General features: G+C 51.5%; 1 protein-coding gene and 1 non-coding gene across 2 annotated transcripts; one reads left to right on the plus strand and one right to left on the minus strand.

The window, feature by feature from the left end:
* Nucleotides 1-4,187: 4,187 nt before the first annotated feature.
* TRNAK-UUU (transfer RNA lysine (anticodon UUU)) lies at nucleotides 4,188-4,260 on the minus strand. The gene has a single exon. It is a non-coding gene; the product is annotated as a tRNA-Lys (tRNA).
* Nucleotides 4,261-9,338: 5,078 nt separating this feature from the next.
* Nucleotides 9,339-17,653, plus strand: LOC101326865 (transcription factor CP2-like protein 1). Its single transcript, XM_033847690.1, has 15 exons — nucleotides 9,339-9,421; nucleotides 9,920-10,071; nucleotides 10,208-10,281; nucleotides 11,028-11,133; nucleotides 11,242-11,348; nucleotides 13,438-13,590; nucleotides 13,829-13,939; nucleotides 14,416-14,510; nucleotides 14,727-14,781; nucleotides 15,065-15,158; nucleotides 15,552-15,642; nucleotides 16,099-16,181; nucleotides 16,633-16,778; nucleotides 16,923-16,974; nucleotides 17,616-17,653. The coding sequence occupies exons 1-15, from the start codon at nucleotides 9,339-9,341 to the stop codon at nucleotides 17,651-17,653; spliced, it is 1,440 nt and encodes a 479-aa protein (XP_033703581.1).
* Nucleotides 17,654-19,271: the final 1,618 nt, after the last annotated feature.

The following is a 19,271-nucleotide window of genomic DNA, read 5'->3' on the forward strand; positions in this document are numbered from 1 at the left end:
AAGAATTCCCAGGGGAATCAGTGGGGCAAGGCAGGGAAGTCGGTACGCCCTGGGGCCCATCTGGTCTGGGTTTTAGAAATCTGAGGTGGGGCAGCTGTGGAGGAGGCAGGGGGCTGGATCCCATGACCTCTGGATGTCCTTTCTGGCCTGTGGCCTTCCTGTTTCAGAGCGGTCTTTAATGATCTCAGTCTGAGTCACTGTCTCAGTGCCAACAGTTCCCACTGCAGTGGCTCAGAGATGGGGCAGGAGCAACTGGGCTAGCTTCTCTGGGAGGAACATCTTAGATTTGGAGGGCAGAAAGGAGGGGTTGTCAGATGGGCAGAAAGCAGCAGGGCAGAAAGCAGCAAGGTGGTCCAGGAGGATGAGTGGCAGCCGTAGTCTCAGAAGGGCTCTCAGACCAGACGTCATGATAGAACTACCAGGGGGCCTCTTACTAGGAGAGCTGAGTGAATGAGCATGGGCGCTGGGCTCTCGGGAGCCTGGGGACAGAGGGATGGATGGAGGGATGGACAGATGGCTTCAAATCTGCATATGGCACAATGTCCAGCACATTAAGACATTAAGAGCACCTGGTCCTCATCCTGGTCTGCCCTTTTTTCCTGCTCTGTGACCTTGGGCAGAGAGCTATCCGTCTCTGGAGGGTCTTTGGTTTCCTTGTCTTCTGATTGGCAGAACTGGACTAGATTAGTTTGAAATGGAGTTGGATTAAATGGGGGCAATAATTGTATATCTCTTAGTGTTCTTTTGAGGATTAAATGAGTTAACATATGTAAAGAGCTGGACAGAGTAAGTGCATGATAAATAATTATTATTATTATTTTATTTTAAAAAAATATGAAGGATTCTTAGGACTTCCCTGGTGGTCCAGTGGGTAAGACTCTGCACTCCCAATGCAGGGGGCCCGGGTTCGATCCCTGGTTGGGGAACTAGATCCCACATGCATGCCGCAACTAAGAGCCTGCGTGCTGCAACGAAGATCCCTCGTTCTGCAACTAGGACCCGATGCAGCCAAAATAAATATATAAATAAATAAATATTTAAAAAATTTTTTTTAAGGATTCTTAACCTTGGGCTTGTAGGTAAGTTTCAGGGAGTTCGTGAACCGCTTGAAGCTGTATCAAATTTTGGAGGATAAGCATTTTCTGGGGGAGAGTCCAGAGCTATCATCTGCTCCTCAGAGAATCTTAGATCCCCAAAAGATTAAGAACCGCTGGCCTAAATGACCCAGGGCCCCTCCACTAAGGTGTTGAGATTCTCTAATGTGAGGGATTGCCTCTGCCGTAAGGACTGACCTATTTTCTCCCACAAACACCTTCAGTTCAAGCCCCTCCCTGCTGTGGCCTCTGCCCCCATGGGTTACCAAGGACAGCCCAAGCTGAGCACATGAGTGGCTGGCCTCTCCCTCCAGCTTTAGAATCGGGGCTCCTAGGGTAGGGGGGTTCATCACGGTTGAGGTCAAGTCTGGGTTCTCATCTCCCAGCTGGGGAGAGGAAGAGGACCCAGCCTCAGTGGGGCTGGGGATGCCGAGAACACAGTGAAAGGTCTGGCCTTGCCCAGTCTCCCCTACGTCCCTCTGCCAGCCCACCCCAGGGCCTCAGAGGCAGATACCGCTCTAATGAGCTAAGGCCCACGGCAGGCATCGGTAATTATGATTTTACAGAAATATAGAAGACTCTTATGCAAGTGCCTGACATACTTCCTGGCTGTGGCATCTGCGACAGCTAGGTCCCCAGAGGCTGGAGAAGGGCCCCTCCACCCGCTGCTGCCAACAACCCTTGGAGCTTGGGACACTGGCATAGAGCCGCCTTCCCACTGCCTGTGGCGCTGTCCCTAACACGCCCTGGGTGAGCTGTTCCCTCTCTCTGTGCCCCAGGCTCCCTGGAGGGGAACAACACGGGCTCCAGTGTGTGCACCCCTCTCCCTACCCTGCCAAGTCGAGGCTGTCCAGGAGACTTGTTTCCATGGGAGGGGGATAATGGTTTTGGGGATGTTTCCCTTTCTCTCTGTAAGGAAACCTCTCTTTCCACAAAGATGTCCCCTTCTATTCTATTTCTTTTCCCCTTGAGGCTGGGGACATAGGGATGACAGCAGCCTGTGGTGGGGGTCACAGCCCCTGGCTGCCCCTCCCCAGGCCCTATGCCAGTTTGCCCACCCACATCTCCCATGCCTCTGATAGTGTCCTGAAGCCACCCCTTTCTTTCCCTGGTCCATTCCCCATACCCACCCACAAAGCATCTGTTACCAAGGTAACAGCAATGTCATCACTTTGGGGTGAGCAAGGAGGTGGAGCCCAGTGGATGGGATGGGGCTGTTAGGGGTTAGAATTTTAGAGATATGAGCACTGAGGGCCCCTAAACTCTTAAAGGAGGATCTTTGGCTGCAGAGGGGCCCTGGGCACAGACTGGGCTGCAGGGTGCTGCTGAGAGCTGGTGGAAAAGAGGGAGGATGAAGTCTGGAAGCAACTGGATCTGGGTGTTAGGGGTGAGGGTGACTGGCTTACTAAGTGGGAGAAGCGTGAGGGTGATGATGCCAAAGAGATGTCGAGGCAGGGAGGATGGAGCCTGCCTGTAACTCCTCCTTTGGAATTCAGCTTGTTAACTCCTCCTGGGGAGAGGTTTTCTGGCTGGGAGAGTCTAGACCCAGTGGAAACAGCAGCTGGGGATCCTGGGGCCAGCCTGGGTCCACACTGCCCCCTGCAGACTACACAGAAAACAACGTTGGATGTCTTCCAGGGAGGAGTGTGTAGGTGGGGCCTTTGAGGGTCTACATTTGAGACATCTAAACCATGTGGTCCTACTAAGTGCCTAAAGAGGCTCTGGGCACCCGGGGTGCCAGTTTCCTGCATTTGAGGCCCTCCTGTAAATCCTGACCCAGAGAGTGCCCTCCTGCCCAGAGGATCCCTCTGAGCAGACTTGGGGGTAGGAAGCAGCGGGGACAGAGATGCGCCTTCAGCTGAGTTGACAGAGGCCATCAAGAGGACTAGAAGGCAGAGGGGCCAGAGTATTCTAGACACATGCAACAGCCCGGGCAAAGGCACCGAGGTGTGAAACAGAAAAGACTGTTCTGGAAGTTGCCGGTAAGCAAGGGAGAGAGGGAGTGGTGACAGGGAAAGGCAGAAAAAGGTGGACAAACAGCCTTGGATGCTGGGCCAGGAAGATGCGTTTTCCTGCACAAACGGGCTTCTCAAACTTGCTCATTGGAACCCAGGTGAACCATCCAGGGGTACCATGGAGGCATGCGGGGCGGGGGGCAGGTGGGCAAAGTGGTTCACTCAGAAATTGAAAGGAATTTAAAAACATGTCTCTAGGGCTTCCCTGGTGGCGCAGTGGTTGAGAGTCCACCTGCCGAGGCAGGGGACACGGGTTCATGCCCCGGTCCGGGAAGATCCCACACGCCGCGGAGCGGCTGGGCCTGTGAGCCATGGCCGCTGAGCCTGCGCGTCCGGAGGCTGTGCCCCGCAATGGGAGAGGCCACGACAGTGAGAGGCCCGCGTACTGCAAAAAATAATAATAATAAATTAAATAAGTAAATAAAAACAAGTCTCTATATTAAATGTTTGTGCAAGCCTTGCGTTTGAGTCCAAGAATATCTATACTCATATCTTTGAGTCCAAGGACTGTAACCTGGTGGCCTGGGTTCAAACCCTGGCTGTGTCTTCTCTTAGCTGTGTGACCTTGAGATAGTTACTTAACCTCTCTGTTATATAAATAAACCAACAAATGATTTTAAGCACTAACTATGGTGTGCCACAGATGCCCTGGAATATGGGCATGGTTACCCAGGTGTTTCCATAGCCCAGCTTGAGAATAGCGCTGCGAGTGATTATGGTATGGTCATTCCTGTGTCTTAGGAAGATCCCTCTGGCTCCCAAGGGCAGCCACGTGGAAACAGAGCCAGAGTAGTGGGCTCAGGGTCTTCTGGCCAAGGCTTCATTGCAGGGATGGCCTGGAAGGAGTCCTGTGTCTTGGTCTGGGTGCATGGCAGTGAGGTGACTCAGGTTCCAGCCCACCCTCACTAGCTAATAACCTTGGACAAATTGCATAGACTGTAACTGGGGACCTTCTTACTTCAAGGGGTGGTTGTAACGTGCAGTGGGACCTGGAGGGTCGCATACCCCCGAAAAGCTGCTTCCCTTGCCTGCAATGCCGTTTTTTTTTTTTTTTGCCACGCGGTTTGTGGGATCTTATTTCCCCGACCAGGGATTGAACCCGGGACCTCGGCAGTAAAAGTGCAGAGTCCTAACCACTGGACCGCCAGGGAATTCCCTCCTGCAGCCTCCACTGCTGCTCATCCCAAGGGAATTGTCAAGCCATAGCCATCCTTGAGGAGACAAAAATCCCGTTTCCTGCTCCTCCTGCCGTTATTAATACCCCCCCGCCCCCATCTATCAAAACCACAGCAGACCAGCCACTGTCATTCATATTTACTCATCCTCAGGGCTCACAGCCCAGGACTGGAACAGAAAGTATTTTTCTCCATTTTGCAGTTGAAGAGGCCGAAGCTCAGAAAGGCCAGAGGTCCCTGCCATCCAGGTTCCGGGGTCTGATACTTCTTTGGGAGCCGTTAAATAAATGAATGCATGAACGATGAACACTGCCCCCCATCAGCCCCTCTTTCTTTGGGGGAGGGGTGGTAGACCTCATTCTCCAGCTCCCCAGGTTGGACTGTTGCCTGGTTAATTTCAGAATTCCACACACATTTGTCCAGCAGAGTGGTCATAGTACAGTCATTAGGAGCAATGTAACCCGGTGGCCTTGGTTCAAACCCTGGCTGTGTCTTCTCTTAGCTGTGTGACCTTGAGATAGTTACTTAACCTCTCGGAGCCTCAGTTTCACCATCTGTATAATGAGGGGGGCGGTGATAATAGAATAATAGAAAAAAAATAGCATCTGTCTTAGAAGATAGACTGAAAAGCACTCTGGAGTCATACTGAGCACTGAAGAACTGTTTGCTAAATAAGAAGACCCTCTACATTTATAAGTGTTATATAAATAAACCTACACTTTTAAGTGTTAAATAAATAAACCTGTATGATATACTAGGCACTGGAGATATGTAGAGAAAAAGACACCTACATTTACTGAGGGCTCATTATCTCATTCATTATTATCCAGCCCTGTGGGGCAGAGGTTCTCACCATCCCCCCCTCCCTTTTTTTTTTTTTTTGCAGTACGGGCCTCTCACTGTTGTGGCCTCTCCTGTTGCGGGGCACAGCCTCCTGACGCGCAGGCTCAGCGGCCATGGCTCACGGGCCCAGCCGCTCCATGGCACGTGGAATCCTCCCGGACCAGGGCACAAACCCGCGTCCCCTGCATCGGCAGGCGGACTCTCAACCACTGAGCCACTGGGGAAGCCCACCATCCCCTTTTTATAGTTGCCGCACGAAGCTCAGAAAGGCTAAGCCTAAATCCACCTAAATCCACCTAGTTGCGCTTGCACTCAGGGTCTATCGAGAGGTGTGTTTACCTCTTAGTCCCTACCTTCAAGGGGCTTCCACTCTGATGGGAAAACAAACATTAGACAAAGTACATTAAGAATAAACTGCACATCAGACGACTGCTGTGAAGGAATTTGGTGAAGGGCAGAGGAGGGACATGGGGAACATAAATGCCAGCTGGCTGGGTTGCAGGAAGGGTTTTAAGAAGGGAGCAGTAAGTTTGAAGCGTGAACAGAGTACCTTTCCAAGGTGAGACTTACTGGTGGTGAGAGGGACTCTCAGGAATAAAAGATTGGAGACTTAGAGCCAGGCCTGTGCATCCTCGAACTCTAGGGGTGCGCTGTTTAGTGTGGTGCCCTGTGGAGCTGCACACCCAGAGGCCTCGGAGACAGTTTGCTGGAAAAAAGGACCACCCTCCTAGGGTGGGGGCATTCGTGTACACAGACACACAGAGCACACAGGGATTGCCATATGGTATTGCCAGCTTCCTGTGTGCGTGCATGTGTGTCTGAAAAATCGTGCTCTCATCCATTCCTTTTAGGGAAGGGGAGGGTGGGACGAACTGGGAGATTAGGATTGGCCTGTATACACTACCATGTGTAAAAGAGATAGCTAGTGGGAACCTGCTATATAGCACAGAGAGCCCAGCTCGGTGCTCTGTGATGACCTAGATGGGTGGGAAGGGCCGGGGGTGGGGTGGGAGGGAGATCCAAGAGGTAGGGGATATATGTATACATATAGTAGCTGATTCACTTCATTGTACAGCAGAAACTAACACAACATTGTAAAGCAATTATACTCCAATTTAAAAAAGATAAAAAAATAAAAATCATTTCCCTGGAACTCAGTGCCCAGACCCTTTGACCACTAATGTAGGGGTAACAGCGGTGCCTGAGCCCTGGATAGGTTAGGATTCCACCCACCCAGGTACCCTGCCCCAGGTCCCACACACCAGTGAGGGAGGGAGGGAGGGAGAGAGAGCCTGGTACATAGTAGGCACTCAATAACAGTTTGTTGAATGAATGAATGAATGAAGAACACTCCCCTCCGCCTCTGTTTCTCTGTGGGAGTGGTAGGCTTCACTCTCCAACTCTCCGGGTTGGAATGTTGCCTGGGATAGAAGACAAAACAAAACGATAGATTTTGGTTAGAGGAGAAAGACACTGACTTATTTCTCAGCAATTTTGACAGATAAAAACTTACTTCCTTGGCTCAGGGAACCCCGAGGGTATTATTAGGATCGTGTTATGCCGTGGCCTAGAAAATGATAGAGCATTTGGGGTATGAAATTCATCTGTGTTGGGGGAAGTTTCTGGGACAGTCATGTCTGTACCTCCAGAACTAGCGAGGGACACCGCCAAGGAGGCTGGGGCCCTCAGTGGTGTCCTCGCTACCCCAAGGGAAGCTCCTGAGGGTTAAACACTGGGATAAGGTGCAACTCCACAGAACTTCCTTGGATCCTCACGGCCACACTGAGTGGGACGGAGGCCTTGATCCTATTTTACCGATGAGGAAAGTAGGTTCAGAAATGTGTCCCTGCCTCGTGGGGGCCTCAGACCACCCAGAGGCTGAGACTCCTCTGAGAGTGGGGAGCCTGGACCAGAAATTTCCTGAGGCCTCTCTGGGCCTTGGATGGGCTGTTTATACCCTGTGCTGTGCTGGCCCGGGAGGTACAGCGAATGGGTCTGGTGGGGGCTCTCAGTGACCAGGTTCTGTCTGCCTCAAGCCTGGCTTCTTTCCTTGGAGAGACAGAGCCAAGGAAAACCAGCAACAGGCCCAGGGACACCTCTTTGGGGACAGAAGCCCAGAGACTCTGAGATGGGCGGAAGGAGGGAGTAGCAGCAGGAGTAAGGGAGAGGTGGGCCTTCCCTGGTGGTCCAGTGGCTAAGATTCCGCGATCCCAGTGTAGCAGGCCCGGGTTCGGTCCCTGGTCAGGGAAATAGATCCCACGTGCCGCAAGTAAGAGTTCGCATGCCGCAGCTAAAGATCCCTCCTGCCAGCAAAGAAGATCCTGCACGCCACAGCTAAGACCCGGTGCAGCCAAATAAATAAGTAAATATTTTTTTTTTTTTTTTTTTTTTTTTTTTGCGGTACGCGGGCCTCTCACTGCTGTGGCCTCTCCCATTGTGGAGCACAGGCTCCGGACGCACAGGCTCAGCGGCCATGGCTCACGGGCCCAGCCGCTCCGCAGCACGTGGGACCCTCCCGGACCGGGGCACGAACCCGCGTCCCCTGCATCAGCAGGCGGACTCTCAACCACTAAGCCACCAGGGAAGCCCAGTAAATATTTTTTTAAAATATGAGTAGGAGAGAGGGGGTGCTCAGAGGGGGAGGTAGAGGACAGGCTGGGGGGCGGTGCAGGGGGTGGGACTGGCTTATGGAGCAGGAGTCCCCTCCACTGGTGTCCTCGAAGGGGGCCCGCGCCAGCCTCCACCTTTCCCACCTCCATCCCCCATAGCAAGCATAACAAGCCCCGCCCCCCCCATCTACCCCCATCCCCTCTGCCCCACTGCCACCCTTACACCCTGCTCCCCCGAGGCCAGGGCCAAGCCCTCCCTCTGGACCCCTCCTACTCCCCTTCCCCTGGCCTTCCTGGTATCTTGCTCTGTCCAACCTTGCAGGGTCCCATGGGGGGCCTCCTGACCTTGGATCCAGCTTTGGGCAATGGGTGAGTCTTGAAGTCTTGGGGGTCTTACTGCAGATCTTGGGGACTCAGGTTTCTTTGGCCCCCATTGTCAGGAATGTTCCCATCCCCTTTTCCTCCTTTTGTCCGGCTTCATGAGAGAAGACCAAGGGCCAAGGTACCTGGAGGTACCCTGCCTGCCCATTGTGTGTGTGGGCATACTCTTTGGTTTTCCCTCTCCCTGCAAGGGAGGCCCCCCAGAATCACAAAGCCTAGATAGTTAGGGTCACATGAGGTCAAGCCGCATCTTTAGAGCCCCATCTGTGCTCTCTGCAAGGCCCTTATCTATTTACACCCAACACAGTAGTGGGGGGTGGGGGCAGGGGGGCCCCTGAGCTGACTGTGTACAGTGACAACAGGGGCTGAGCCTGGGGAAGGGGGTCGTCCCCCAGGCAAACTGTATTTGTCCATAAACACAGTGCACCCTGAGCCCCAGGGCAGAGGAGGGGCAGAGAAACCAGCCCAGCTGGAGCGCCTCTCCTTCTACCTCCCTGGGAGGGGGGGCTCTCCCGGGCCCACCCCCTCCTCCTCACAGGCACGCTCTCTCTCCCAGCACCACCCCCCGAGTTGTTTCCACAGCAAGCTGGACTATGTTCTGTAAACTCCAGTCCCCTAGCCAGGTAGCCCCCAGCGACAGGACAGGTGTCAGGCCATCACTGCACCTGTGTGTATGGGGGCGGGGTAGAGACAAGGAAGGAGGCCAGGGGGAGCAAAGGCCCTTTGTTGGTCCATGTGATGTTGTTTGTCGCTCTTCCCGTCCCCTGGAGCGGTCAGGCTCCACCCTCCCCCCATGGGGTCCTGTGAGGGGTCTGGGCCCATAGGTCTCCAGGACTCTCTACGTGGCTTATGGATCTGGGGCCAATCTTTTAGCCTGAGGGTGCCCCTCGTTGTTCTGGGCCTCTGGGGGAATGGTGGGGCAGTGGATGTCCGTCCCGGTGACTTGTTTTGCTGCACCACCACTTCCCCTTTGAGTTAATGATTGGTGGGGAGCCCTAGGGATGCCATTTCTTGATTCCCCTCAGCTTGGGCTGCCTAATAGGTCCTGAGTTTCCTAGAGCCCCGGTTGCTCAGCCAATAAGAGGCTGAGGCCTTGCCCCACCCTTTTGGGGCTATGCTCTTGTATATAAAGCCCGAGGCCCCGGGTGGATGGCCCAGTGGGTCCAGCCCAACCCGGTGCTGAGCCTTCTGTGACACAGCTGGTCCTGCTCTTTTTCCAAGATGCTGTTCTGGCACAGCCAGCCGGAGCACCTGTGGCCCAGCCCCGGGGAACTGTACCCCGGGCCACCAAGCAGCTTGCTCAGGTAAGGGCCACATCCCCTTCCCACAGTCCCTGCGGAAGGCCCTGCTCTGAGTTGAGATGGACACGTCAGGGCCCCCTGTTTCAAGCGAAAGCTTATGGGCCTCCTGATCTTGAGTTCCTCTGGGGGTGGGGAAGTGGTCAAATGTACCTGGAGTTCAGTGGGTCCCAGGACGTCTCAAAACATCCTGACCACCCACCCACTCAGGACACTTGCGGTGGGCATTCACTGGGTGTCAGGCAAGCCCTGAGGGTGCAAACGAGTAATTAATAGCAGATGTTTGCAAAGGCTTGGTAGTATCTGGGATCTGTACCTTAAGGGAGGTCTGCTGGAGGCCAGAGGAGCTGAACAGGGGCCCCTTAGGCCCTGGCTGCTGCAGGGGTGCCTGCTACAGCACACTGTGGGCTCCCTGAAGGGAGAACCTGGCAGAAAGAGTCAAAGCCTCTTAGAGGATGGGGTGGACAGGGCAGAAAGCCAGCAGTGCCCTCCTCTCCCTGGCAGGGAGGCCTTGCCCTTGCCCTACCTGAAGCAGGAAGAGCCGCCCAACATCCCCCGTGCGGAACCACCCTGCCCCGCCTTCCAGTACGTGCTCTGCGCAGCTACCTCGCCAGCTGTGAAGCAGCAGGAGGAGACCCTCACCTACCTGAACCAGGGTGAGCTGGGCCTGGGGAAGGAGAGGGGCTAGCGAGGCAGCAAGCTCTGGAGGCTGGGCCCAGGGCAGGCTGGGGGTGGCAGGCAGCATCTCTGCCCCTCAGAGTGGGTCTCACACATCCCCTTAATCTCTCCCAGGCCAGTCCTATGAGGTGAGGATGCTCTGCAACCCCAAACTGGGCGATGCCACCCAGGGGCCCCGGCTGCTGAAGGTAGGTGCATCCCTTCCAGAATTGGCAAAAGCTGGCTATGACTATCCCTCTGGGCAGGAAGCCAGTGTCATCACTATGATGTCATTGTCAAGTAGAACCCTCTCAAGTCCACCTTTCAATCTGACCTTCACAATAGCTCAGTGGTGGGCAGGAATTGTTGAGGAAACAGGCACAGCGAGGTTAAGTATTTTCTCAAGGACACAGAGCCAGTAAGTAGCAGAACCAGGACTTAGAAATACATTTACATAGCATTACTCACACACATGATTCCTTCTTTCTCAAAAAAAAAAAAAAAAAGTATTTAGCTCCCATTCTTTGCCAGAAACTGTTCGATGAGCTAGAGATCCAGGGGTAAAGAGACAGATGCAGTTTCCTTCCTCAGGGGGCTTGCATTCTGCTGAGTGAGACAAACATGTAATTACACAAATTATTAATATATGCAATTACAAATTGATTTACAAATCGCAAACTGATAAGTGCAGCGAAGAAAAGAAATGGGTAGAGTGACTACGAGTGGGAAGGGATTAACTCCTCCATTTTACAGATGAGGAAACTGAGGCTCTAGGTTACTTCCTCAGTTTCACAGCTTGTGAGTGGCAGGTGGCATCTGGACACGGATCTAGTGATTCTAAGTCCTTCTGCCCCTGGAGGGTGGGAAGCAAGGTGGGGGAGAGGCTGGAAAGGTTGGCCTGCCCCAGGTGTGGGAACTGGTTCCCAAATGCCCACGCGCCCTCCTGTGCCCGCAGAGTGTGGTGCGTGTGGTTTTCCACGACCGGCGCCTGCAGTACACGGAGCAGCAGCAGCTGGATGGGTGGAGGTGGAGCCGGCCTGGGGACCGCATCCTGGACATAGGTGAATGGGGAGGGACCAGGGACCCTTTAGGGCTGCTTTCTGTCTTAGAGGCCCTTGTGGATGGGGAGGGCTGAGCCCGACTCCCTGCCTGCAACCCTGTGCCTGCAGATGTGCCACTGTCCGTGGGGGTGATAGAACCCCAAGTGCTACCCTCACAACTCAACACGGTGGAGTTTTATTGGGACCCGGCCAAGAGGACCTCCCTCTTTCTGCAGGTGAGTCTGAAGCTGAGACAGGGAGGAGGCTGGAGCTCAGATGTGGGTGGCAGCAGCCTAAGTGGGGAAGGAAGGTGATTTTGGGTGGTGGTGGGGGGCGTGATAAGAATGAACCACTTCTAGAAACACCTTGAGGAAAAAAAGATGGATAAATGTTGATCGAATCTCAACAAAGGCAAGGACTTGTTAAACATTAAGGCAATGGAAGAAATTAAAAAACATAGGACAGAATTTAGCTTCATAGAAAGTAACGGTCTGCAATACACAGGCAAAATTAAAAGGAGACATCAAATGGGAAAAATAGTTGCCACATATGACATATAATGTGTTATATAAAATGCTAATAATGCTAATAAAATTATATATGTGTGTGTGTGTGTGTGTGTATATATATATATAACTGGCAAAGACTTTTTAAAAACTGTTATTGGTAAGGTTTGGAGAAACAGACACCCTCACATCCTGAGAATGCAAATTGGTGCACCCATTCTGTAGGTATGTGGCACGTGGGCAAATTTTATTAAATTTAATGTTCATACTCATTTACCCAGTAGTTCCGCTATCGCAGTGTTCAATAAGTACACAGAAATATATTTACCAGCTATTCATGCCAGTGTCGCTTTATATATTAAAAGATTTTAAATAATCAGATGTCCATCAGAAGAGGATTGACTTTGATATAAGTGTTTAGTACAGGTTTATAATGGACATTGTGTAGCCATTAAAATGATGTCTCTGAGAAATATTTCATGACAAGAGAAACTGCTTTCCCATAAGTAAAGGCGGAATATAGACTTGTATTTAAAGTTTGATTTCTATTTTGTAAAAATAAAAGTGTGTGTGTATACAAAAGTTGTGGGGTTTTTTTCCTTGCCCAGAGAAAAGATAGGAAGAGACAATACTTGAATGTTAACAGTATTATCTCTGAGAGGTGGGGTGATGGGAAATGCTTGTATTCTTCTTTATACTTTTTCAGTGTTCTCCATATTTTCTATGCTGGAAGATTTCCTTTTATAATCGAAAAATATTGTCAAAACTCACCTGTAAGTCCCTTTTCTGAGTGTCCACTATAGTCTAAGCATCTGGATTTGGAGTCAGGTGGATGTGGCACGATTTCAGTTCCACCACTTCCTGGCATGGACCTTGCCCAGGTCACATGATCTCTGTGAGCCTCCGCTTCCCTACCTTTACCTGTTCTTCACAAGATTTGGGGAGGGCTACAGTGGGTGTGCAGGTCAGGAAGGCTTCCTGGAGTAGACTGCTAGATTTAGCAAATAAAATACAGGACACTCAGTTAAATTTGAATTTTAGCTAAAGAATTTTTTTTTTTTTAGTATCAGTATGTCCCATGCAATACTTGGGAATACTGATGCTAAAAAATTATTTGTTTCTTATCAGAAATTCAGATTTAACTGGGCATCCTGTATCTTAACTGGCAACCCTACTCTGGAATGGGATGTATTGGCTCAGATGTGAGCAGAGAGAGCTTTCCCGGTAGAGAAAAAGCTATGCAGGTGTATTGAGGTGATGATTAGGCTGGATCGGTAGGTCAGCGGGTTCATTGATGGGGGAGAGAGAGCAGCCGGGCAGAAAAGCTTGACTTGACTCTTTAAGATGCTTGAATGCCAGCCAGGGTCAGGGACTTTGCTTCTCATCTCATAACCCTGGGGAGCTGCTGAGGGATTTTGAACAAGGGAAAGAACCTAATAAAGTTATATTTTAAGAAGAAAGTAGATCTTAAATGATCTCACCACCAAAAAAAGGGTAATTATGTGATGGGGTGTTTCTGTGATGGAGGTGTTAGCGGCTAATGCTATGGTGGGTGGTAATCATTTTCCAATATATAAATGCACCATATCAACACACTGCAAACTTTAAACATACACAATGTTATATGTCAAGTATATCTCAGTAAAGCTGGAAAAAATTGTTCCCCTTAAAAAAAAAGTTATGCTTCAAGAATAGACACTGGTTGGGGGTGGGAAGTTGCTGTGCTTAATGGCTGACAGGTGACAGACAGGTAACAGCTTTCAGGTGAGATCCCTTGAATGTGGGTGGGACCTGGAGGCACCCTTCTTTTCCACCTCAGGTTCACTGCATCAGCACCGAGTTCACTCCTAGGAAAAAAGGTGGAGAGAAAGGTGTTCCCTTCCGCCTTCAGATCGACACTTTCAAGCCCTGTGACAAGGAGCTTTCGCCGGAGCACCTGCATTCAGCTGGCTGCCTCATCAAGGTGTTTAAGGTACATGCAGCACGGGGGCCCTGTCCCCTCCCTCTCAGGGCTGTCACCCTGCCTTGCTGGCTGTGTGGATCTGGCTCTGCTTTGCAGCGGACCCTCAGCCTGCGGTTCCCCTCTCTGGGACTGTTTCATTCTCCGTGCACAGAGGGATGGGGCTTGGTCTCTTTCTCAGAGCCCCTCCTGTAATGAGAAGTGGGCAGGTGAAGAAGGCCTCTGAGGTTTTCTTGTCACCCTCCTGCAGCCCAAAGGAGCTGACCGGAAACTGAAAACTGACCGGGAGAAGATTGAGAAACAGCCCGTGCATGAGAGAGACAAGTATCAGACAGCCTGTGAGAGCACAGTCTTCATGGAGGTGTGTGTACTGGGTGCGGGGGCGGGAGGGGAGGTCTGGAGAAAAGATCCTCGTTGTATACGCTGGGAAACTGAGGCCTCAGGGGCTGCGACTGCTCCAGGATCATCACAGCCTCCCAGTGATTCCACCTGTTTCCTGCGAGGACAAACTGCACTGCCTGTTGTTCAAGACTCCCAGGAGATGACGCCTTGCCGGCTGCCTCTCCTTGCCCTGCCGTGGCCGCCCCTCACTTCTGCTCCCTCTGCCTGGAGCACCTCCTTTCCTGCTGTAGCTCCTCCAGGAAGCCTTCCCCAAATCCCCCAAACAGAGCTGCAGGCTAGTTTACTCTCTTCTTTGTGTGGAAACTTGATCAACTTGTCAGGGACTCCTGGGGCAGGGGCCAAGTTTGGCCCAAGGCAGGCCAACAGCCACCACTGCCCACCGCCCCCACACACACCCGAATGTCCAGGCTAACCTCACTGCTTGTCTACCTGCAGTGTTCACCGTGGCCAGAGCCCAGTTCGGGACCCCACCCGCCTCTGAGCCCTCTTGCTCTGACCTCCCCCAACTCCTGCAAGCTCCCCCCGGAGAGGTGAGGCAGGACGAGCACCTTCTGTCAGCCCTTGGGGGTGAGAATGAAGAGAAGAGCCCCTCAGCCTAGGCAGCGGGGGAGGGGCCGGCCTGAGGGTGCAGCTGAGGCAGCTTCTGGGGAACACGTGGGTGACACCGGGACAGGCCTGGGGAAGGATGAGGGGGGCAGGAGACTGGCCGCACTGTTTCCCTGAGCCTGACTCCCTGCTCCCCACAGGCTCTGCTCCTCACCACCATTCGCCTTGGACACCTTGGGGGGCAGCCCAGCCCAGGTGAGTCTTTCCTTTCCACACTCCCACACCCCCTATTGCAAAGCCTTCTCAGCAGTGTCACCTCACTCTCCAGAATAGGGTGGCCCTGCCCCCTGGTGGGGAGATGAGGTATGGCCACAGATAGTCAAATGGTTCGCGGATGGCGCTGGGCACTTGCCTCCGCCAGGATGAGCCTCCCGTCTCAGACTTGGGACCTCCAAGGGCAGGGGCCATGTTTCCCCTCCACCTTGTTCTCAGTCCGTGGGTCCACGGTGTTATCTGGACCGCTCTCTTTATACCTCAGGATCTGAACCCTGGAGCTTCCATCCTAGAGACACAGCAGTGGTTGCATCGGCACCGGTTCTCCAACTACTGTCGGTCGCTGGCCAATTTTACTGGTGAGGCTGGGGTCTGGTAGGGACCTGACCTGTAGGGGACTGAGGGCAGACAGTCGGGCAGGAAGCCTGTCTCTGTCCTGGCTTGCTGTGTGACCTTCAACTAACTTCTATGTAGAACTAAGAGTTGGCAAGCACACTATGCTGGCTAGGCTCTCTTCTCGTGTATTATCCCATACAATTTATACACTACCCCTGAGGACAGGGCTCAGAGAGGTTAAATAACTTACCCAAGGACACACAGCTAGCAAGTGGCACAGGTGGGATTTGAATCCAAGTCTGGTTCCCATGTTTGGGCATACCAGGGCTATTTGTAGACTAATGTTGGATTGTATCCCTTGCCACCCTTGATCCCAGTGCTCTCTTCCCCTAATCTAGCCCTGTCTGACTCTGCAGGCACTGATCTGCTGAAGCTTACCCGCCAGGACCTTATCCAGATCTGTGGAGCTGCCGACGGGATCCGCCTTTTCAATACTCTAAGAGCCAGGTGCTGGGCACTGCCAACCAGGGTCCCCTTCCCACTGTAGTGGCACTTACCAACTCAGCTGACACTCACGTTTCATAGACTGTTCAAGCCAAAGGCTCCTGAAAGACCACTTAGCCCCACTTCTCTCTTTTTACAAAGGAAGAAACTCAGGACCAAAGGACAGCGACCTGCCTGAGGTCACAGAGCAAGCAAGGCTAGCAGAATTGGGCTTAAAAGTTAGGCTCCTGTGACTTCTTTCTGTGGCCAGCCCATCTGCATCACTCAGTTTCTGGGGACAGAGATGGATTCTTCTCATCTTCTCTCCCCTAGGGTCCAGCATTCACTAAATACCTAAGAAAAGTTTGGTGACCCCCTATCCCTAGAGACCTGGGAGGACACAGGGTTTCTCCCAGGGATGAGGGCTAAAACTGGGACCTGTTAGTTCAGGTATGAATGTAGACTATTTTCCTGGCCCAGGCCCATCCGTCACCGGCTGACCTTGTATGTCGCTCAGGAGGCCTCTAGGCAAGAGAACGAGGTTCCTAAGAACCCTGATTCAGGTGAGGTTCTGGCCTCTTCAGAAGACAAGAAACTCAGGTGTGGTTGCATGAAACCTCTTCTGGGCTGGGGAAGGGGTGATGCTCCACCATTCCTGGGACCCAGGATGCCCTTGGCATTCTCATCTTCCATGACTAGATTAGTCTTCTTTCAGGATGACTCCCTGGGTTTATTCCTCCATGCTCTATACTCTGACTCCATCTGATTCTGTCATTCTATCATATGGTGTCCCATCTCTTCTTTAAACTGGGGGTTCCTCTCAGCCTAGGCCTCCCCAAAGGTGAGGAATAGGAGGTGAAAGTGAAGAGGATTTGTAAGGTTTATTCCTTCTTCCCTGACCTGGGCCCTCCCAATGAGCCTGTCGCCTTGTCTTCTCCTTTCTCCTGATATCTGGGGATCCCTCTGGGCCGCAGCCCCCACTGACTCCTGCCCCTGTGCTGCCCACACCCCCAGGCTTTTATCAAGAGATCTCTCTGGATGAACTCAGTGCTGTAGAGCTCATGGGGAAACTGGCTGAACTGCTGGCCCTCCCAGCCAATCAGATCCATCGGCTCTTCCACCAGGGCCCTGGGGGCATCCTCATTCTCCTCAGTGACCAGGTAAATCGGGAGCGGTTCCCTGCAAGGTTCCACAAAGGCCTGGATCATTCTTCCAACACCAGGCCCAGTCTCCCTCTCCCTGTCCTAGCTTATTCCGTTTGGTTCTAAGAACAGAATCGTCTTAGTGACCCCTCTCCCTTGCAGGTGGTTCAGAATCTTGAGGATGAGTCGTACTTTGTGGCTGTGGTGAAGAAAGGTAGGGCTTTGAGAGGGAGAGGCGTGTGTCTCACAGGCCCTAGAAAGGGTAAGATTGTTTATAATACTGCCTCCTAAATGAGATTAAAAGGTTCCTTGAAGGTGTGTTACGGGTGCTGTGTCCCAATCAAGGGGTAAACATCTGCTCAACACCAGCTTTGTGTCAAAGGGACAGGGTCATACAGCTACGAGACAGCCATTTATTGCTCAGGAAGAAGGAACTGAATAAACGCATTCTCATGAGGGAGACATGCCCTAGTTTCAGGGAGCTTATCAGAAGGGAAGGAAAGGCCCCTACCCCTCTTCCCGCACACCCCCACCCCCCCCAACAGTCATACAAGTCAGAAGGGCAGGTGCTTGCTGGACACCACCTGGAGCAGAGCACTTCCGATCAGCATTTCCGATCAGCTGGCTTGTGGTCCTGGTATTCAGATGCCTGCCCTCTATCCCTCCTCTGTGCTCCGGTACCCAGGGAGGCTTCCTAAAGAGCTGGATCCAGGGTGGGGCTGGAAGAACACCTGGGTGTGGCAGAGGCCCTGCAGGCCGCTTAGGGGTTTAGAAGCAGCACAGCAGCTAGTGGTGGTTGGGGCCCGTCTCACCCCGGTGGTGCCCTTTCTTTTTTTTTTTTTTTACTGCTTTCAGTGCAGAATCCAGATGGCTACTACCTGGTTCTGACCTAGGCCCAGGGGTGCCCTGCTGCAAGAGGAGGAGACTGGTGCCAGCCTGGTTCTCTGGGGTCCTGTGCTCACCAGAAGCCTTGTTAACATCCTCAGCTGCTTCACCAGGCTTCAGGTGAAGAGCCAAATCGTCATGTGTCCTCCTACCCCTGGGGAGGAGCCAAGCAGCCCCCAGGCTCACGTTTCTTTCTGCTCAACAGCAAGTTGTTGGAATCCCTGAGACACAGCCTTCCCTGCTGAGCTGAGCTGGCCAAGCCTGTGAGGCAAAAAACCCCCTGGCAATATGGATAAGGAGCTTTTGCCCCAAGCAGTGCTGCTGAACAGAGTGCATTAATTCATGTTTATTTAAAATTTTATTCATCCCCTTTAAAAGTAAAGATACATATATATATATATATTCAATATATATATATTATATATATATATATATATATATATATATATATATATATTCAATGTGTTGTCCAATTCTCTTGGTGTTATGGTCCTCTCGGGGATATGTCCCCTGCTTAAAGAGACCAGGGCAAGGGACGGAGTCTGGGACAGAAATATAAATAAATCCGACTGGACTCTTTTCCCAATTAGTTTGGGCAAAAACTAACCACTAAAGCCTCCAAAAGATTATTCAACTATTAAATCACTTATTTAAAACTTCAGTTCTAGAGACTTGGGAATTACTATAGCTCTCTTCTTGAACAATGAGGCTATAGGGCTTTATTATTTTTTATTTAAGAAATGTAGTTGAATTAAAATTAATCTTTTAATTTTTAGGTCTTAACAAATCTTTCCATACATTAAGGTAAATATAATTTCCTATGAATGTTTTTCAAAGTTCAAACTTTAATTTTGTGTTTCACTTTTAGGCCTATAATCTACCTGAAAGTGATTTTCTCTGTGTATTTTTTTTCTGTGTAGAAAACCAATTTTATATTAAAGTACTTTAAAAAAAGGTAAGTGATTTGGGGCCATATTTTATTCCACTCCTCTTTTTTCATCCCCTTCCCTCAAAATTTTTATTATGGAAAATTTCAAGCATACTGAAAAGAGAAAACCCATTTGCATGCACTGGGAGATAGGCCAAGATGCCATTATTAATCATTTACCCCATTTATCATTTACTGATCATCTTTGTTGAGTCCTAAACCTGGTGGCCTCTGGCTAGGGAAGGTAGGAAGGAGGAAGGCTCTACACTGGCTGAATTAACAGGATTAAAGCACAGGGGAAGGGAAAGTCTGCTTATTGAAGTTCAAAGACCTCGAACTTGCCTCCCTCAAAAGCCAAGGCTGTCTCAATATGGACAAGGAAGCAGGCTTGCTTCCTTGCACCCCTGGAAGGGACTGTGGGACCCCGCTGGCCCCAGATGACCAATCCAGATTAGGAATTTAACTCATGCAGGATGAGCGGATTTCGAGTGAGGCCTCCGATTCCACAGGGCTCCCCAAAGGTGTTTCAGGGCACAGTAGATACCCTGAGATTTAAATCGAGGTTGCTGATTTGGCTCCACTGCTCGTCTCCACCAAAAGGACAGGGACCAAAGGCATCAGCCTTTGTGCATCTCTCAACCTAGGAGCCTCTGGCACAGATTAGATACTGAAATATACTGAAATGAAGCGACTAAAAG

This window comes from Tursiops truncatus, chromosome 20 (assembly GCF_011762595.2).
Source record: "Tursiops truncatus isolate mTurTru1 chromosome 20, mTurTru1.mat.Y, whole genome shotgun sequence".
NCBI classification, from domain to species: domain Eukaryota; kingdom Metazoa; phylum Chordata; class Mammalia; order Artiodactyla; family Delphinidae; genus Tursiops; species Tursiops truncatus.

Excerpts from the sequence above, each read along its gene's own strand:
- LOC101326865 (XM_033847690.1), top strand. The coding sequence starts at position 9,339 with ATGCTGTTCTGGCACAGCCAGCCGGAGCACCTGTGGCCCAGCCCCGGG. Across the intron at positions 10,072-10,207 it reads CCTCACCTACCTGAACCAGG|GCCAGTCCTATGAGGTGAGG; the intron begins GTGAGCTGGGCC and ends AATCTCTCCCAG. Across the intron at positions 16,975-17,615 it reads TGTGGCTGTGGTGAAGAAAG|TGCAGAATCCAGATGGCTAC; the intron begins GTAGGGCTTTGA and ends TACTGCTTTCAG.